Genomic DNA, 19,953 nt, shown 5'->3' with positions numbered 1-19,953 from the left:
TTGATCCGGGTAGAACTGGAAAGAATGCAAACGGATTGCTGTCCATGATGGATCGATCAATGCAGACGATCGATTTCAGAGTGGGCACGAGTATTTAACATAATCTTCGGACAGGTCCCATTCTATGCAGGGATGTACTTTAGATTTACCGTCTGTATATTCACGGATAACAGGGTTAAAATGCCCCATAAGTTACAAGTAAACAAATCCACACGTTAGATAGGGTCAAAATATCCATTGTTTTGTTCAATTATCTCCCCTTTCCATGCATTTCATGCGATACACATCCTCAATTTGACACAAAACAACTTGCATCACCCTCACAGTTTGATAATAGATCCTTCGAAAGTGAGTAGGTATCTAAAAGTCACCCTCATTGGCTGGGGGTGTCGTGGAATAGATAAAAACCTGTCCCCTCCATTGGATATGTTGACATTTGGATCAAAAGAACGCTGAAACTACTTATGTGTCACGTGACTCAATAAAGGCGGGGATTAGATCCGTCAAAAAAGTCGCTTTTGGTCATGTGACTAAAATAAGGCACTGTGACTGGCCCCTTAAAAAAAGTCGCTTTTGTTTTGGCATAGGGCCAACCCCTTTCCTATCGATCTAGAGAGTTGATATGCTATTATGACGTCATATTTTTTTTCACTTCTCTGTACGGAGAGAATACACTGTGCTTTTGATATGCCGCTGTATGATTGAAGGCTACAATATTGTAAATAACTGAAAAAAGCATGATAAAATAAATACAAATCATATTATTTTACAACAGATTTATTAACCATAGATACAGCATTCACTTCAAATAGCACTGTGTTAAAAAATTACAATATATAGAACAGTGTTCTAATACACAAACTCAATGTTTTTGTTGTTTCACAAAGATCCATAACAGTTTTTTTATTTTACGTACGGTCCTTGCACGGTCTACGGCCTCAAACATCCATGGATTTCTTCGGTCCTCGGGAGGTAAATCGTATATTTGGTCCCGTGTGAGATCAAAAGTCACTTGTTTTCTCCCCGATTTCCTTCCAGAGTTTGCTGTAATTTCATCCACCCGAATTGTATGGCTGTCACCCGCATCGATTCGATCCGTTGATGTAGCCGATGACATTCTATCCACTTCTTTTTTCCTAGAGAGATGGACTGTAACTTAGGAAATTCCTGCCGATATTCCTCATAAGAAATCCCCGTCAATTTAGGTAAAAATTGCTTTTTCACTTCCTCAGACAGGTAATGAATGACCACCAATCTCCCAGGGTTAACGTCGTTCATCTGAGCTAATGCTACAATCACATTCCTATAAAAATCCACACTGGTAATCTCTTTCTGCGTCCGGTCTGAAATTTCAGCAATATTACTCTTGTATTTTTCCTCCCAGCCCTCGGTCTGTAAAGAAGAGTTAACAAAATCCAAACCGTTGAAAGGTGAGTCTAGATCGTCTAAAATCATTCTCAGAAAATCGGCCATGATATATTGCTGATGTTGCTTACCGGCTTTTGAATTTTTATCGTTCAGAGATAATAAATAACAGAAAAAACTGTCACTGGTTTCTTATTTATATATATAAAAATTTAGATATTCTAGAACATTCTATACAAGATGATTAGAATTTGCTAGAAGGTAAGTCTCGTGCCTCAATTCTATTAAGAATTTTCTAGAAAGTAAAAAAATGCCTCATATATTCTCGTGCCTCAATAAAGAATTTTCTAGAACGTTCATTTCCTATAAAAAGTACATCACCGCTTTCATTCTATCAGTCTTGTTCTGGCATTGCAATCGACATGGCACAGAAACAATTAGATCTCTTGGAGAGTACAGACCCAGTCTCGGCCCAGCTGAACTACAGTCATCCGACTATCGTCAGAGATTCTGTGATTAATGAACCCATTATATCAGAAACTCAGGATGTGACTGGACTTCTAATGGGAATGTACGACGATGAAAAACCAGCTAGTAAAGAAGATATCTCTCTACTCATGGCCACTCTGGACGGAATCCTCAACAATCTGATATCCATCACCAATGAATTGAGTGAAACCAGACAAAATATAACTAAAGATCTACAGACTCTAAGCAAAGAAGTAAGTGAAATCTTAATTGAGACCAGGAATAGGACTGCTGAAAAAACAACAACACCGCCGACGAGGAAAACAAATCCCTGTTATATCTGTAAAGAATTAGGCCATTGGGCTCCTGAATGTCCACAAAAGCAGGATCCAGCCAAAAAAGGCAAAGACAAAGATCCACAAAAGCAGGATCCACCTAAAAAAAGCAAAGACAAAGATCCCTGCTATATTTGTCAAAACCTCGGACACTGGGCTTCCGAATGCACTGACAAAGAAAATAATCCACCAGGCGGTAACAAGAAAAAAAACTCGACCCCTAAGAAACCAAGTCTGAAAAGAGAAAATGCCATCCCCAAGGACAGTGAACCTCCTAAGAAAAAGGCAAAGCTGGCTCTTCCCAAGAAAAAGTGACAGTAATATGACATTATTTGTGCCATTGAACTGATTCAGTGTTATTTCATACTTCATTTGAACTGTTTCGCTGTTATTTCATACTTGTTCTTCATGCGTTTCTCAATAAATTAATGTTCACTTTTTATTCTCTTTTTTTATTATTTCATACAGCAGGAATAAAAAAAGCATTTAATAACTCTATGAAGACTCCTAGCCTCATAATTCTCGGTGACTTCATAGAGAGCGGACGTGTTTTTACAAGAAGAATTTTACTCAATAAAAAATGCCATGAAATTATGCTTACTATAGCATAGCATTATTAGCTTACTATAGCATTATTAGCTTGAAAACCAAGAAGCTAGATTACCAGCCGCCCTCGCTGGGCGGTTCAACACCTCATTTGCATAAAAAGTGCACTCAGTTGAACCGCCCAGCGGGGGGGCTTATACTACTTTAATGGTTGGATTGTTTATGTAAAATATTTTATAAACTGTACAAATAATGCTTTAAATCAACAACAACCCCTAAATATTAAACATTTAAATGATGATCATCCATCGCACATGGCTGAGGAGATCCGGCGCGAGTAGACAAGTGATCCGCGGTCGGTTCGTGATCTTCTACATGTACCTTATCACGCGTTCATGTTTCATATTTTGCACGGACACAACTATATTTTATTATGTTTTCAACTATTATATTGGTTTAAGGTGAAAAGATAAATTTATTTTACTTGTACAGTTGATTAAGCATTGATGTATAAGATAGCGTACAAGGTAGTTTAAAAATCAAATCAAATTATAATCAAAGTTACATGGTACATGTTTGCGGTAGGTGCTAGCACGATAAAAGAATGTCCTGAGTTGAGGCATCCGATGATTATTTAAAAGAATATTTACATGAGTTTTAAACACTTTAGATTAGATTCTATCGGTCACATATTAATCACTTCTGTAGTTTTTCTACATGTTCGTTTCATTGTGGAAGCGAACTCATTGCTGCCCCCACCCCGCTGACAGGAGCTCGCGCTGTATTTTTTTTTTTTTGATTGGCGAAACGATATCAAGATCTGTCGAAAATCATTTTTGGTGGCTTCTTCTTATGTGTAACATTTTGTTTCACTTTCCCACCCGTTTGTTTATTAGGTCAGCCTGTGTTAATTCAACCGCCACGTGCGACCAAGAATCTTGTGTCGCTTCAGCGCACACAGCTCAGAACATATATAGCCCCGGGTCATCAATTGTTATGTTAATTGAGTAACAATTGGAATGGTGCTTTTACTACATAAAATAATAAATAAAAAAATCATCCAGAAAAAATGTTACCGTAACTCAATAGTCCATACCAAAAATAAAATTCGCATGATTACAAACTGAAATCGGGTTTTCAGTATTCGGCGGGATTTGATTAGTATTTTTATTGGTTTCAGAGAATACGATGTAAAAATACAAACAGTAAATAAATCTGATATTATTTACATTGATAATGTTGAAAAATATTTAAAATTAAATTAGTCACATTCGTTAGAAAACAATGTTATACAAACATCCGTTAATTTTTTTCCTATGTCGTATCATTCGCGTAAATAAATATGTTATGTACATATCCATGCACCTCAGAAAAAATTCAAATGATTAAACAAAAAAGAAAGTTGTAATTACTATTTCGGATTTTTTTTTTCAAAGTAATTTAACATTGTATTGAAAAGAACAAGAAATAAAAATGATTTAATTTTTTGACTCAATCTTCGTATATATTACCGGCGCTCCTTACATGTACATGTATAACGGCGTACAGTGTATAGATTATCATGATCTATTTGAATTAAGTACCATACATAAAGATTCCCATAATAATTAATTGCATGACTGTGTACATTGTAGGCAAATCCCTGCGCGTTAATTACTTTTAAGACCTCTTGTTTTCCGTTAATAGTGGTTTAAATAATTAAAATAATTACTTGTAAAAATATCTATAATCGGGATTCCAAAGAACTTACTTCCTGCAATTCATAGAAATGATCAGTATGTTTTCTTTCTATGTTTACATTTAATTTTGTTCAAATAATTAATAAATTTTCTATCATTTAAATTGTGTGCTTCATCAAATACTGATTCCGATTACATTGAAGTCATTAATTTTTCCATTGGCTATTGACAAAAAAAGAGACGCTTGACCATCCAATGAAAACAAATACACAGAGTTTGATTGACAGGTTCAGCCAGGTGCAGGTCTCACCCGATGTCCGAGGTTATGTGTGCCGCTTGTACAAAGCCGAATGGTCTTAGTAAGAGTTATCGATGTAAATAAATAATTAAAAAAAATACATGCTTATCAAAACATGCTCGTGTAAGTTAAAGTTGATTAAGGCTTGTTCCAACAGAAATCATGTTTTGCTAATTGTATTTAATATTTTTTATGTATAGCGAATTTTAATATTGCACAGTCATTTTACCAGTAACAAATCAGTATGCGGTTTCGTCGTGCATGCAACTATTATTATCGGAATTCCAAATGTTTTTATTTTATGTTTAAATCGCGTTTCTTTGTCCTTCTAAACTGTAGTATCAAACTTCCGAAAATATAAAGGAAGTAATTTCAACACCCCCTCCATTTTCCTAGTTTTGAGAATTCGTTTCCCAGTATCGAATTAAGCGCCCTTTATCACTTCTGCACTAGAGGTACATGTTAATGGACTTATAAATGAAGAAGGAAAAACAATTGTGGGAATATGTCATTTAAACAAATAATATGATCGTTATTTTTATCATACCGTTTTCCCGTCAAATTAAAACTGGACTTGAACAGTTTTCATTTGAGTTACTTTATAATATTGAATTTTCATAAAAACACTTTATAATAATAATTGATGATAAGTAGTTGCCATTTTCCTTTGTTTTTACCGTATATCTATCAATATATGCAGCCAAATAATACTTCTGTCGCAATGAACCGAAACTAGGAAAACTACACGTGGTTCTATTTGAAGTCGCAATTTCATTCAAAGCTCCATTATTATTTGTCAAGATATGATCCATATCTTTTAAAATTATATTTACTAATTGTCCACTAAATAGGGATCAATAACAAACTTATTTTCATAGTTAGGCTTAATTGTTTTCACACTTTTGTTTTTTCTGCTTTGAACTTCCGGCAGCTCATATCAGGGTCACCTTTTTAATTTGTAAACAATTCGGTAAATAATCGTGCAAATGGCAAACAACTTCACGCACTGATAGAATATTTATTTCTGTTTTATAATTACCTAGCTAGGATTTTTTAAAACCTCAACTTCGTCTTCCACTAGTAATTTTTCTAAAAATTATTCGATACTGGCAAATATTCCTTACCGGTAAAACGACTGGACCAGTACTGAAACATCGTATAAAAACGTTATATATATATATATATGTACTCTGTAACTAGTCGTCTTTTAATACATATACCTTTCTTTTGTTTGTTAAAAATAAATTCAATTTTGTAAAAAGATAAGTATATCATTTCCTCTAGATTTTTTTTTCCATGAAAATACCTACAAAAGAGTTTTGCCAATTACAAACAGTTTAAAGTACATGTAATGTAAAACACGGGCGCCATTTTTAAACAAATTGTCAGAGAGTTCCGAATGAAATCTGTTGAACGTTTAACATGGTTCTCGCACGCTTTGCTCGAAACGATTTACACGCTTTGTCCGAAACTCTGCACGCTTTGTCCGAAACGCTAAACGGTTTACACGAAACGCTTCACGATTCACAGGAAACGGTTACCACGAAACGTTTCTTGCACGTAAGTCGCACGCTTTTTTGGTGTAGTAGTACGTTTCAGGGTCTGTAAATTTTGTCAGCACGCAACAATTCTAAATTGTACATTGTTTTCAAAAATTTAGAAATATATAAATAAAGAAGTTATCTTAGAGAAAAGGTTACGTGTTTTGTAAACGGGTTCGGTTAAAAAAAACCACAATTCCTGACATGACCCATGAGTACATACTGTTTACAACAATGCTTGCTACCCTCTGAAAATTTAACTCGCCATTAAATATTTCATTTTTTAAATAATGTTTGTTACGATTACATAAACTAAAACATTTTCTTATTTTCTTTTTCAATATACGTTTTATATGCAGGCTTTCAATCACAACACGTTTTTATAACAAATACAGAACTGAAAGTTTAGTAATTATAATCGTTTGACACCACATCACATATATTTTCAACTCGCAGCAACAACGGAAGACCTACTCGTGGCTTTGCCACGAGCTCTGCTCTAGTTATTTACATATATTCATATCTATCGAGTATGGTTCCTTCTATTTCTTTAAAATCAACTAACAGGACTGAAATCTATACGTCCCGTTTATCGATTCGTTGAAACCTACAGCGACCTAAGAAAAATCACGGACTGCACGAAACAATCATGACGATGTCAGACTCAAATTCCCATAGGAGACGAGTTGGCTGTTCTTTTTGCTAACGTACTGATGTACATTAACAGTGATTTAGTTAATTGAACTTACTTTTTACAATCAGTTTATTAATTTATATTAAAAGACAGATGTAAATATAAACAATAAAATGCTTTCTTTGATAGCTTTCCGTTATGAAGGTAGCGATCATTGCAGAAAAAAAAATTACATATTAACCCGCCAACGCGGATTATGTATTTTTCTGCAATGTCGCAACCTTCATATCCGGCATATGAATCACCAAAGAAAGCATTTCATTGTTTAAGTATATAATTTGTTACACTCGTTTACGCTTCTGTATGCGTAAAAGTGCTTAAAATGTTTTTAAGATTAATAGGTATTTCATCACTATCTCATCATCACATCTCCAAGAAGATTCGAACATGTATGCAAGAGCGAATATAGTAGGTCTCTTCAACCATGCACTGCACACATCCCCCCCTTTCCCCCGAAAATAAACCCCACAAAACTGTATGTTTATTATGCGTATATTATTTAAAAAAAAAAAACCCAAAAAATGATTTGAATAGTTAACAATTCGGGACAAATATGTGTTACAAATATAAGTTTGCGTGCGAATGTATACCTTAAGTAAGACATTTCGAATTTATGAGTCTTGATCAATGTACGTCCGGACAAGTGTATGCGCACAATGCGAAATGACGTAGGACAATATACTTATAATATGACCGTTTGATTAAAATCGGGACAGTTAATTAAGGATCTTTAATTTGTATAGATGTCGTAGGAAAATTTTTGTTTGAACTGTTAAAACTCGATATTCCAACATATACATGTTTTCTCACCAAATTTGTAACTTATGGAATGGCTTTACCTGGATTACTTCATATATTTCGTGATTGATCAAAGCTTAATTGGCGCCGGCTGCACGAACTGACGTCAAATTTGCAAACAGCGGATCCATTTGTCAGAAAACTGACTCGGGAGTTCTTCTATCCAACTGTCGATCGATCATAACGATGATTTGCATACTTTTACTTACATTATTTAGCTATAGATGATTTAAGAAATAATCACATAAATAAAAAGTAAATGTAACCAATAAAACGCGTTTTAAAGTTCTTGCTGGTATGAGGGTATTCTCTTTTCAAAAGCGGATAGTCATAGCCTACATCCACTGTAGGCTATTCCTATCCGCTTCTCAAAAAAGAATAGGATGAGAGTAGCAAACTTTACAGAAAAGATACACAACCCTTGTCACCCAGTAATATAGGTTTTTTTCTCTGCATAGATTGGCCACCTTTATGGCCCCTTGGCCCCGCATTTATAGCATCAAAAAAATAACCAAATTATAGTTTAAATACTGCATCAACAGTCGAGTTTTTTTTTTGATGAGTTAGTTATTATCTTTGATGTAATACATACACGTGTATCGCATATCAAAAGAGTAAAACAGAAATATTTGTTAAATCATGTTGATACCAACAAAAAATATTTTATTGAATTTTCAAAATTATTTTTTATGTAACAGAGTACGGGTATCTCCTCTATGTTTCTTTATTTCAGATTTTTAAAATAATTAAGTAATATAATTATTGAACATTTGATATTTAAAAATTGGCATTTTCTGTTCAATCTTTTGGCGAATCAATGCTTTCAATTGCTTCTCTGGACCGGGCTGTCCTTGGTCTATGGGCAGACAGCTTCGTTTGCTGGATAATACGTTCTCTTCGAATCTTTGCCTTCTCGTGTTTATCGACCAGAAGCTTGTCTCTCTCAGCTGAAAAAAACCCACACTTATTTTAAACGTGTATGACTGAAAGATTATACATTTTCAAAATTGAAACTTATAAATCTAAAGCAAGGTCAGTAGTGTTTTAACTGCTATTTGTAATACATACCCTTCCATTTCTCAAAGTCCTCGCCCCCAGCTGGAACCTGAATCCTCTTAGCGTTGATTGGAGGAAGCTTTGGTACAGTTGACTTGTACTCGATATCAAATGCCAAGCCTCCTTTCCTCTGCACGACCCCCAAAACCGGGCTATCAGGAACCTCATCGACATGAGGTTTTTTGACAGAAGGATCTGTACAAAACATCATCCATGGCAGGGGCCTGGTTTGGATGTTATCATCCATCAGCTCCTTCTTTATCTCCTCTTCCATCTTACTGTAGGCCTCCGCCTCCTCTTCTGACATGACATCAACTTTGTTGCTTCTCTTACCAATACAACTCAGGATAAGACCCATTTTGTTGTTGATCGCAAGCCTGACAACTTGAAAACAATGGGTATTGTGAAACAATGACGTTATTGGTATAGTGATGTCATTCCTATGTGATGAATCAACGTCACAAATAAATGACGTCACTATATGTTGTCATTACGTTGTGTATTGATAGAAATCAGACAGACAAGGATAAAAATGGGTCTTATCCAGAGTTGTATCGGAAAAAGAAGCAACAAAGTCAATGTCATGTCAGAAGAAGAGGCGGAAGCCTACAGTAAGATGGAAGAGGAGATTAAGAAGGAGCTGGTGGAAGGAGACAACATCCAGACCAAGTCGTTGCTGTGGATGATGTTTTGTACAGAGCCCAATGTTATCAAAACCTACGCCGAAGATGTCCCCGGTAGTATTTTGTCGGAGGTAGTGCAGAAGAAAGGAGGTTTGGCCTTCCATATCGAGTACAAGTCAACTGTACCAAAGCTTCCTCCAATTAATGCTAAGAGGGCTCAAGTATCAGCCAGGGACGAGGACTATGAGAAATGGAAAGGTGGGTGTCTAGAGGCTAACAATAGCTTATCGTACTACTATTTTTGCTTTCTTAGGTTTATACTTTACTGATAATTTTATTTTTCAGAGGAAAGAGACAAGCTTCTGGTCGATAAGCACGAGAAGGCAAATATTCGAAGAGAACGTATCATCCAGCAAAAGAAGCTGTCTGCCCAGAGACCAAGGACAGCCCAGTCCAGAGATGTCGTTGAAACCGGTTCTCCGACAGACTGAACAGAAAAAACACAATTCGATCAAGCTGTTCAGAAGCAATGCAACCACTGTACATTTATGTACAGTGAAACTTGAAACTTATTTCATATCCGAGCTCTTTTATCTGAAAATATTTTCAATTGTTTTGCAGTTCGTGTATGTATTCTTGCATTCCGTTGTATTCCGTTTTCCTACAAAGAGACCTAGACACGAAATTTTAATTTTTTGTATTTTCAATTTTTAGGGATTTTTTTTTACCAAAATGTGAACATTGGAAGTTACAGACAGTACGTAAACAAAGATCGAGTCTTGATCTTGTTTTTTAAAGAAATAATTGACTACAAATAACAAGGAAAACTGATTCAATGTTTTCATAAATTATATTATCATCAAAAGAAATCAAAATTTGATTGAAATTTATACCTATAAAACACATGTGTAAACAATAACAAGACTCCAGCTTGTTAATTACATCCATTTTAGACATTAAATATGGAAAAATAAAATTGTAAAATTTTGAGCTCAAATCGTGTCTAGGTCCCTCTAAAAATCTTTGTGTATCATCTCATATGAAAACCAATAACAAATCATTTATTATGATTCAATTTTAATTAGACAGATGTCTATCTTCGCTTTGGAACAACACCTTGTCATATGAGTAAAATCATCTCCAGCATTTTAAATTTCATATTTTTCTAACTGTAGTATGAATGAAATGTGGAAGACATTTACTATCAACTTTTTTACATTTCCGTATATGTGATTGATTCACATTTATAGGAGAGGCATACTTGTACAATTTCTGCGTGGTTATATATCCTGTAATACCATGACTGCTAAATGAAATACAATGTATATCCTCGAAAAATTCGGTCCTGCCAAACAAAATTTCGACCAAGATGCATGTATGATTTCTTGGGAACATAATAGAAAATCTTTGGTATACCTGAATGAACCACCAAAGAAAGCTGTATAATCTTTCCATATCCCGGAATCTCTTCATTTATCCATAAATAAAGTAATTAAATAAAAATATATAAATTATCGTTATTGTCGATCAGTACGTTATTTAGAAGGCATATGCAATTATGGAAGATTTCTAACATTTTATTGGATTTCTTTTGTCCAGTCTGTGCTCTCGTGAAATCTAAAATTTCGACCGATCTCGAAATAATCCAGTAAAGCCAACCTCAATAATCTACTAATAAATTATCAACAATTTCACCATAGACATTATAAACTTTCAGCTCTTCATTTTATGTTCAAAACACTTCAAAAAACAGAGTTTAAATGAAAAATACAAGAAAAACGCCATTTATAATGTAGACCATCGAACAAAAAATTATCTTGCAAACGTTTTACTATTTAAAGCTAATCTACAATATAGTTCAAAGGAATTTCTCCAAACTACAGGGGTCGATGCTGCTTATGTTCTCGATGAGCATTGTGCTGTGTATTTTTGGTGTCTTTGAATTTCCGTTTTTTTTTCCTTTTGCAATCTAAAAATGCTTTAAGAAACTCTGAAGTTGCACATTGCTTCAAGGATATATGTAAATGACGATTTGAAAATTACTCCCATATATCGATAAATGGTTTATATTATTGATAAATGATTAAATATCATATGCATACGGATGTCGGTTTCTCTTTAAGTTTGATTTTGCAGTCAAGATTTATTACAGTCTATGCAGAAAATGTACCATGGAAGTAAATCACATTTAATTTGCGACATTGCGATTGTCATCAATTTTATAAAATTTATATATTTCACTATAGGTAATGAAACTGTTTACTCAAAAAACAGACTGTCTGTTGAAACATTTCTTCTAGAGCTACTATGTATACAGTCAATTGAGAAATAAAATATATGTAAATACCCAATTTTAACTAATGTGGTCATAAACTGGGAGCCAAACAATTCTATTATGTGCTTTGACACATTTTTCTGTTCCCAGAAAGTACTCAGAACTAGGTGGTATATCATGTTTTATTTATTTAATTTTTTTTATAGATACATAATTTCATTAACCACCCATCCATCATTCACTTTTGCTCTTTGACTATTGTAGTGGCTGTGAGTAGATATCCCCCTCCGGCACTCATCTGTATCTCTGGGTGTGTTCTCATGGGCAGGATCTATGGAGGAAGTAAATATTTTTGTTGAAGCAGTATAGACTTGAAATGACTATAATTTAATTTTCACATTCAAAAGACAGAAATTTAAATTCCCAGTAAATATCCTCACCTGATACTCCCTGAGCCATGTCTCGGAGACCCTGTAATTGACCAGGCACCCAATCTCTCGTAGATATGCGTAGGCATCCATCACAGCCTGCATTATCAAAGAAAAACCAAACACTCAGATTGCATAAATGATTTCAGTGATAAAAGTCATAACTTATCTCTGACAACATGTACAGTTTCATCATTAAGATATGAAGGATTCCCAGTGACAGGAGAAATAACTACTTTTTGACATGTATTTCCATCATTAACATTTAAACAAGGCTTTGTACCTCCTTGTATTGGCTGTATACAACAATTGGTCTAGAGGGAGCCACGTACTTGATCAAAGTCGTCACTAAAGGTGTCGGATTGAACTTGCTGGCAATGATCAAACTAGGTAAAAGATATTAATATTTTCTACTACTATGAATAAGATAATAAAGATGAACTGCGAGTACCAGTAGGATAAAATTCATACACTGAACTTACCAATCTATATTCCGCTTCAATAGCAGTTCCTTAGCCTCAGACAACCGTTTGCTATACAATATTTTGTTCGCCTCTCTTGTCGACATCTTCAACAGAAATCATGTCATTTTGTGAAGAAACCAATTCATAAATAGAACTTAATTTTCAATGTCAAAATTGCTTTAAAAAATAATCTAATCATTTTCCTCTAAGCTCCCAAAGCATCCAATTACCCGATTCTTAGGAGTAAACAATTCAGACACCCAATAAGCTACAAAGATAAGACCCTTATATTTACCTCTGCTTTTCTCTTCCTTGCCACAGCCTGGTCTGTGTTGTCTTTGTCTTGGCTCTCTGTGGAATCCCCGGCAGTGTTGGTCTCTGTATTACTGTCTGTACACTGTTTCACAGCTGTGTCTGACAAACTATCACCGTCACTTGGAACAGAGTCTCCGTGAGAATTGTCACTTACATTGTCACTCTTTCCTTCTTCTGACTTTAATGAGTTAATTTCACAAAATGGAAAATTGTACAAATTGTCCAAGAATTCTTGAGGAAAATCTAAGTTGTCCACTATAGGTCTGAAATAAGAAAAAGACTGGACTATTTTTTAGTTATATCCACTACGTACCAATTTCAACTTAAGGATAGATTTTCAAGGTAAATATTATACAGATATGGGCAAATACATACATTTTATCTCAAATGCAGTGGCGTAATTAAGTGACAGATATTTTATTGTTTTCAATCAAATTTCCTAAATTTTAAATTGGGATGTAGACTCTTGAAAACCTTATCTCCATGTATCTACCCAATAAAATTATTCCTCAACTGATCCACACTGACTCACCTTACTGGTCTCTCTCCTGGATGAAAGTGAAATACTTTTCCATACCCTAAAATGTTAAAACAATACTAATTTCTACACATTACTTTAACAAGAGGCCAATTGGCCTTAACGGTCACCTGAGTAGCATATATCCCACACACAAACTTGTCATGGAGTCTCATATATGCATCTAGTTAATTAGATTTCATACTGGAGTAGAAAAATTATAAATTTGTAATGACGACCACATTTCAAAAAGAACTGTGTAACCTATAATTTTGGTGAAAAACTAAAAGATTTGGTCTACAAAATCATGAATTCAGTTTTCCTTTCAGGTGTGTGGGAGTAAAGAAGATAATTTTTTAACGTTATATGCATTTACATCCATTTTGACCCTGCCCTAGAGTCAAAACTCATACCCCAGGTCACATGAAAATTGGAATTTCAGTAGAGGACTTCCTGGTAAACATAATTATTAGTCATTTTTTTTTTATACAGATGTGTGAGAATAGAGAAGATGATTTTTAAACATTATATGCATTAACACTATATTGCCATATTGCCCCCCCCCCCATGTCCTGAACCCCTGACCCAGGGGCCATGAATTTCACAATTTAGGTAAAGGAGACTGTGGATATAATAACCATGTATTCAGGTTTTTCCCCACATGTGTGGGAGTAGAAAAGATTTTTTAAGATTTAAAACATTTTTACTATATGGCCATATTAGCCCCACCTTAGAGCCTGAACCCCTGACTGAGGGGTCATAAATTTCACAATTTTGGTAGAGGGCCTCATGGATATCATAACCATGCATTTAGTTTTTAACAAATATATATGGGAGTAGAGAAGAAGATTTTCTAAGATTTAATACATTTTTACTATTTGGCCATATTGGCCACACCCTAGAGACTGAACCCCTGACCCAGGGGTCATGATTTTCACAATTTTGAAAGATGGCCTCATGGACATCATAATCATGCAATTATTTTTTAACAAATATATATGAGAGTAAAGAAGAAGATTTTCTAAGATTTAATACATTTTTACTCTATGGCCATATTGGCCCCACCCTAGAGCCTGAACCCCTGACCCAGGGGTCATGAATTTCACAATTTAGGTTGATGGCTTCATGGACATCATTATCATGCATTTAGTTTTTAACAAATATATATGATAGTAGAGAAGAAGATTTTCTAAGATTTAATACATTTTTACTATTTGGCCATATTGGTCCCACCCTAGAGCCTGAACCCCTAACCCAGGGGCCATAAATTTCACAATTTTGGTAGAGGGCCTCATGGACATCATAACCATGCAACCAGTTTTTTCCTCACATGCATGGGGGTAGAGAAGAAGATTTTTGAAAATTTGGCTTTTTTTTTGCATAATTGGCCCCGCCTGTGGCACCCCAGGGGTGGTAGAGCCATAAATTTTACAATTTAGATTCTTCTTACCATAGAGATGCTTCACACCAAAAATGGTAACGATTAGCCAGGTAGTTTTCAAGACGAAGTTAAAAATGTAAAATTGTTAATGCAAGACGCACGACGACGGACGAAGACCAATTGCAATAGGTCACCTGAGTGACTCAGGTGACCTAAAAATTTAAGCTTTCAACATGCTAACTCAAAAATGACAATTTGTTCAATCATCATGCAGATAACTTAAACCAAATATTCGCCAATAAATCTAACAGCTCTGCTGAGCTTTTAATTCACAAGTTGATAGCATCCTTTACAGACTTTGGACTGTTTTACACCACAAGTACCGTTACTTTGTAGAATTTTGTGCTATATGTACTGTACCTCCTAGTCTCTCCAGGACCGCCCCCACTACGAGTCCTGAACAAGTGTCTACAACCGCCACATTTGTAAATGCATGGACATTACCATACGTCAAAATCTGAGCTAGTGTGTCCATTCGTATGTTTCTGTAATAAGCATACAAAGAGATTCACCTTTGAAATACATACATGTATACCAATACCATACTTAATAGATAATACATTTTGAATACTAGTAATTCATGCTCTACAGAGTTTGTGAAATTCAATGGTTTCCAAATACTTACAGAATTTTAGCTGGAGATTTCTCATGGTACATTTGACACATTAATCTGGTGTTTGGTTTTAGCACAGTAAATTCTGCTACATGCCTTAAAATAAATAAAATCTCAAAGAGCTTAATCCGGCAGAAAAATAATAACATTATTTCTCAGATGAATAGACCTTGCACCCAATGACGAGATTTCTTTCACGTTATAAACATGATGTAAGTCTTTTATCTTAATTTCTTTATCAGAAAACACATACTTTTGTTTTTTCTTCTTCACCCATTTCTCTTGAGCATATTCGGTCTTTCCTTTAAATGTTGTACTGTTTTCTATAAGCTGCTCTATGATTTCCTGTTGAAGAATGACATTACATGTACATCAAATCACATACATTCGACTTTTATCTTTTCTTACATTACAGTTCAAACATAATAAATGATTTTTCTAAAAAAAAAAGTGTTCATCTCCTAGTTATATGAAGCTATTTATGGAATTGCATGATAACAATTTTTGTAGTAAATTGTATAGCATGGCTTCATGTTTCTTATAAAAGGGTATACAAAACACTTTTTCACAAATGTACATGTATGTCTGTATCAACAAACAAGAATACTATGTATACTTGTTTCCTATCATATCGCAGGTTCTATGGTATCGCGGTATTTCTGTTTACGTTTAGTAGCACTCCCTGAAATTGACTTTTGACGTCGGGATATTTTTAGACAAAGTAAACAGAGGTACGCTGAACATCACTGAGGTATATAATAGAGGAAACTCACAATGACATTAGTTTCTGGAAATATTTCCATATTGATAGATTTTTCGACAAAATGATTTAACTACCGCGATATCATAGGACCAGCTCATATATGAGCTTCTTTTATGCTAACAAAAAGATTATAATTCCTCATTAATAAAAAATTTCCCTTAATCAAACCTAGCAATACAGAAAAAGAACAAAACCTGTCTATTTCAGCTGTTCATCTGTTTTGAATATTGTTACTTTTTCATACCACTATGTGTACAAAGCAATTTACTAAACAGTTTATCATTAATATTTTTGGTCTACAATGCTCCTGTACTTTTGAGCAATTGTTACTCATGTACCTGGCCTTTTGCCCCCTCTTTCTTCATTTTCTCAATGTCTTCTCGTGATAACTTTTGATTGCTGTCCAGATCATGCAAGTCCCTGTTATCTGTCCCTTTCTCTGGACCTGAATAATTAACAATATCTCATCAGTGATAGGAAAAGTTAACAAATGAACTTCTGTTAAAGGAAGAAAAATTTAATTTCTCCACACATCTTTCTCTGATTGTACTTTATAGTCACTAAGGTAATTATAATTACCCAGTACTTCTGCTTCCTTGAAAGTTTTCTGTACTTTATGCATCTGCCCATTCTTGACCACAAATGTTGATCCATAAGAATGACCTACAGCTCCATCTAATGAGAATTTAATTTTATCCAACCAGATGTCTCTGAAAATGCAAGTTATTAATTTGTATTTTTTTTAATTTGGACTAATACATCACTTAAGTTTCTAAATTTTTAATGCGAAAAAAAGCTAATGGCTGCATTGTTGATCTGCCTGTAATATACAAAGTAGGCTGACGGTCAGTTCAACTTAAAAAAGGCATGGCCAAACCATTCTACTTTGCCGTTTTCACCGTTAAAAAATTGCTTATACTCTGTCCCGAGTTTTTGCTTCCCCCACTTTTTGCTTGATATTTCGTTAATAGTAAAAACCTTTGTGCTCAAACTACGTTCATCAACTAATATGAAAAATGTCCAGATTATCTGTTTTGAAACGCCCCCTCTACCGCTTCAGGTTTCAATACACATCCAACAAGTGAAAAGCTGTCAATGTGACAGCAAACCGGGTTTTCTTTTATGTGAACTGTATCCATAATCCATGTCAACCCGTATCCAGTGAAATGGATAAGGTGAAAGGGTACCCTATATGCAATATTTTGCCAAAAAATGACTAAGTTCAAAAGCTGGTATTTTTTTCATAAATTATCGGAAATCAAAATCCTAGCAATATGCACACCTCTGATATATGTACAATTGATCTGCAAAAGAACAACTTCCTATCTTGAAAACTGTAGGAGGAGTTATCCGTACAATGATGGTACCCTATATGCAATATTTTGCCAAAAAATGACTAAGTTCAAAAGCTGGTATTTTTTTCATAAATTATCGGAAATCAAAATCCTAGCAATATGCACACCTCTGATATATGTACAATTGATCTGCAAAAGAACAACTTCCTATCTTGAAAACTGTAGGAGGAGTTATCCGTACAATGATGGTACCCTATATGCAATATTTTGCCAAAAAATGACTAAGTTCAAAAGCTGGTATTTTTTTCATAAATTATCGGAAATCAAAATCCTAGCAATATGCACACCTCTGATATATGTACAATTGATCTGCAAAAGAACAACTTCCTATCTTGAAAACTGTAGGAGGAGTTATCCGTACAATGATGGTACCCTATATGCAATATTTTGCCAAAAAATGACTAAGTTCAAAAGCTGGTATTTTTTTCATAAATTATCGGAAATCAAAATCCTAGCAATATGCACACCTCTGATATATGTACAATTGATCTGCAAAAGAACAACTTCCTATCTTGAAAACTGTAGGAGGAGTTATCCGTACAATGATGGTACCCTATATGCAATATTTTGCCAAAAAATGACTAAGTTCAATAGCTGGTATTTTTTTCATAAATTATCGGAAATCAAAATCCTAGCAATATGCACACCTCTGATATATGTACAATTGATCTGCAAAAGAACAACTTCCTATCTTGAAAACAGTAGGAGGAGTTAACCGTACAATGAGGGTACCCTTTTGGCAGCCGCCCGCCCGCCATTTTCACCATTTTAATAACCGGATTTTTCTGTTGGAAAACCCGGTTAAAAATTGAAAGTCTACGGAGATTTTGCATTGCATCAGCCATTAATAAGCCAGGATGATAACGATAAAAAATTGCGCGATGTATTCTGAGTGTATTCCGAATGGAGAAAAGCTGTAAACATTTCCCATTACAACTCTCCGTAAGAAAATTGTTTTTGTTCCTGTGAAATTTTATGAGTGAAAAGGGATAATTGTTCAATGAAGATATCTTGGATATATTCCCTTTCATCGATTTCAATTGTATTTCTTTCACAGGTATGTGTATTTTTATTAAAAATCATCAAAAATTGATGGAAGCAACAACTTGGGACAGACTATAACTATAAAGATATTTCCAATATTCAGACAAAATTTATGCTGTTGAGTTATATGCTCAACCAGAGCTCATGCACATTTCTCTGTTTGTGCTATGCTTCAGTAGACGTAGATGTATATCCCAGTTAAAGCTCCCTTTTCTTTTAATTTTTCTATCTGCAAGTTTATTATGGACAGATGGATATGTATTATTAAGCAGTTTCTAGAGTTGTCATTTTTTTGTCTTAAAAATGTAGTTTTATTCAGAGGCGTGTGATGTTATAAAGAGGATCGAGTGCGTGTATGTCTAAATTGCATGTAAAGCTTTTATCAATGCCAAGAGTTGAAATGGTTAAAGACCTGTACATTCCTCATATGTTTGCAGTGCATGCATTTCTACGTTGTATATATGGTTTGCTAAACAGCTCATGTATTGACATACCTCTTCTTTCGAATTTGGAAAATGCGAACTGTCTTTCCTTTTTTAAGAATCGCTTGATCTCCCTCTTTTATTGTTACATTAGATGTTTTTCTCTCATCAACACACATGGGTTCATTGGAAGTCGCCATTCTCTGTCGATGTAAAAGATACGCTCATATTTTATAGGTAAAATCAAGCACAGGAAAACATTTTGCTGATCTTGGCGAAGCGTTTGGAGCGACCCCTATAAATAAATGCACGTGTCGGCGTTCCAAAATGAAAGTAAACAATGTCTGCTTCGACCGTTAAAAAACCAGATAAGTACCAGAAACGTGTTTCAAAATTTGTGAAAGTGGTTTGTAAGAGATTGCAACCTTTTCGGGGTATATTTAAAGAGAAAACTGACCCTATTTCGAAAAATGTGGTATCTTTTAAAAACCACAAAGTTAACGTAGTGCTCGGTTCTCATTTCATCAGATTTCGACAAAATATACTTACCAGTTTTTGCATTAACGAAGCAGAACATAATCAAATCGAACTTGTGACGAAATATTTAAGTCTGATAAAATCGCCATTTGTCACCGAACAAATAACCTTTTGCCTTTCCAAAGAAACTGAAGGAAACTCCCAGTCTGCTGTGATCAACTTTCTACCAAACCAAAAATTGAACGCAACTTTAGATTTAGAAATGGCACAATTTGACATGTCAACATCCAATAAGAAAAAATTCTTGTCAGAGAAAAATATGTTTAAGTTGTTTCCGAAATGCATACCATTAGACGAGGTAACGAATGCATCAGATTTCACATATTTGAGAACAGATTTGGATTCCAAAGCTCCGCTATGCTGGCTGGACATTCAA

The 19,953-nt window shown here is 34.6% G+C and overlaps 3 protein-coding genes across 4 annotated transcripts in view; 1 reads left to right on the top strand and 2 right to left on the bottom strand.

Moving 5' to 3' along the window:
• LOC128176402 (uncharacterized) overlaps positions 1-10,121 on the top strand; it is a 30,997-nt gene extending 20,876 nt beyond the window's left edge. The window contains exons 1-2 of one of the 2 annotated variants that reach the window (XM_052842703.1): positions 9,262-9,661; positions 9,749-10,121. In XM_052842703.1, the coding sequence (XP_052698663.1) occupies positions 9,262-9,661; positions 9,749-9,894 (546 nt within the window). In that variant the 3' untranslated portion in view covers positions 9,895-10,121. Of the gene's footprint in view, positions 1-9,261; positions 9,662-9,748 lie in introns of those variants that run through there. The other variant, XR_008242785.1, reaches the window with a different exon arrangement.
• On the bottom strand, positions 8,428-9,170 carry LOC128176403 (uncharacterized). The gene is made up of 2 exons (XM_052842704.1): positions 8,793-9,170; positions 8,428-8,671 (listed from the first exon to the last, which is right to left on the bottom strand). Exons 1-2 carry the CDS (start codon positions 9,136-9,138, stop codon positions 8,523-8,525), a joined length of 495 nt encoding a protein of 164 aa, XP_052698664.1. The 5' UTR covers positions 9,139-9,170; the 3' UTR covers positions 8,428-8,522.
• A 1,730-nt stretch (positions 10,122-11,851) lies between the features above and the next one.
• Positions 11,852-19,268, bottom strand: LOC128177192 (tRNA (adenine(58)-N(1))-methyltransferase non-catalytic subunit TRM6-like). Its single transcript, XM_052843787.1, has 12 exons — positions 19,113-19,268; positions 16,799-16,929; positions 16,558-16,664; positions 15,710-15,801; positions 15,469-15,552; positions 15,204-15,328; positions 13,418-13,463; positions 12,866-13,148; positions 12,589-12,674; positions 12,390-12,492; positions 12,119-12,205; positions 11,852-12,009 (listed from the first exon to the last, which is right to left on the bottom strand). The coding sequence occupies exons 1-12, from the start codon at positions 19,238-19,240 to the stop codon at positions 11,917-11,919; spliced, it is 1,365 nt and encodes a 454-aa protein (XP_052699747.1). The 5' UTR covers positions 19,241-19,268; the 3' UTR covers positions 11,852-11,916.
• Positions 19,269-19,953: the final 685 nt, after the last annotated feature.

The sequence above is a fragment of the Crassostrea angulata genome, chromosome 3 (genome assembly GCF_025612915.1).
Source record: "Crassostrea angulata isolate pt1a10 chromosome 3, ASM2561291v2, whole genome shotgun sequence".
In the NCBI taxonomy this organism is placed as follows: Eukaryota; Metazoa; Mollusca; class Bivalvia; order Ostreida; family Ostreidae; genus Magallana; species Magallana angulata.
The sequence above is the reverse complement of the archived record's forward strand: the minus strand, read 5'-3'. Positions and strand labels throughout refer to the sequence as shown.

Coding starts and splice junctions, on each gene's coding strand:
- LOC128176403 (XM_052842704.1), bottom strand. CDS start 9,138: ATGGGTCTTATCCTGAGTTGTATTGGTAAGAGAAGCAACAAAGTTGAT. Junction 8,672..8,792: donor GGACTTTGAGAAATGGAAGG/GTATGTATTACA, acceptor GGTTTTTTTCAG/CTGAGAGAGACAAGCTTCTG.
- LOC128177192 (XM_052843787.1), bottom strand. CDS start 19,240: ATGGCGACTTCCAATGAACCCATGTGTGTTGATGAGAGAAAAACATCT. Junction 16,930..19,112: donor TTCCAAATTCGAAAGAAGAG/GTATGTCAATAC, acceptor TTGCATTTTCAG/AGACATCTGGTTGGATAAAA. Junction 12,675..12,865: donor CAAGGAAGAGAAAAGCAGAG/GTAAATATAAGG, acceptor TTTCTGTTGAAG/ATGTCGACAAGAGAGGCGAA.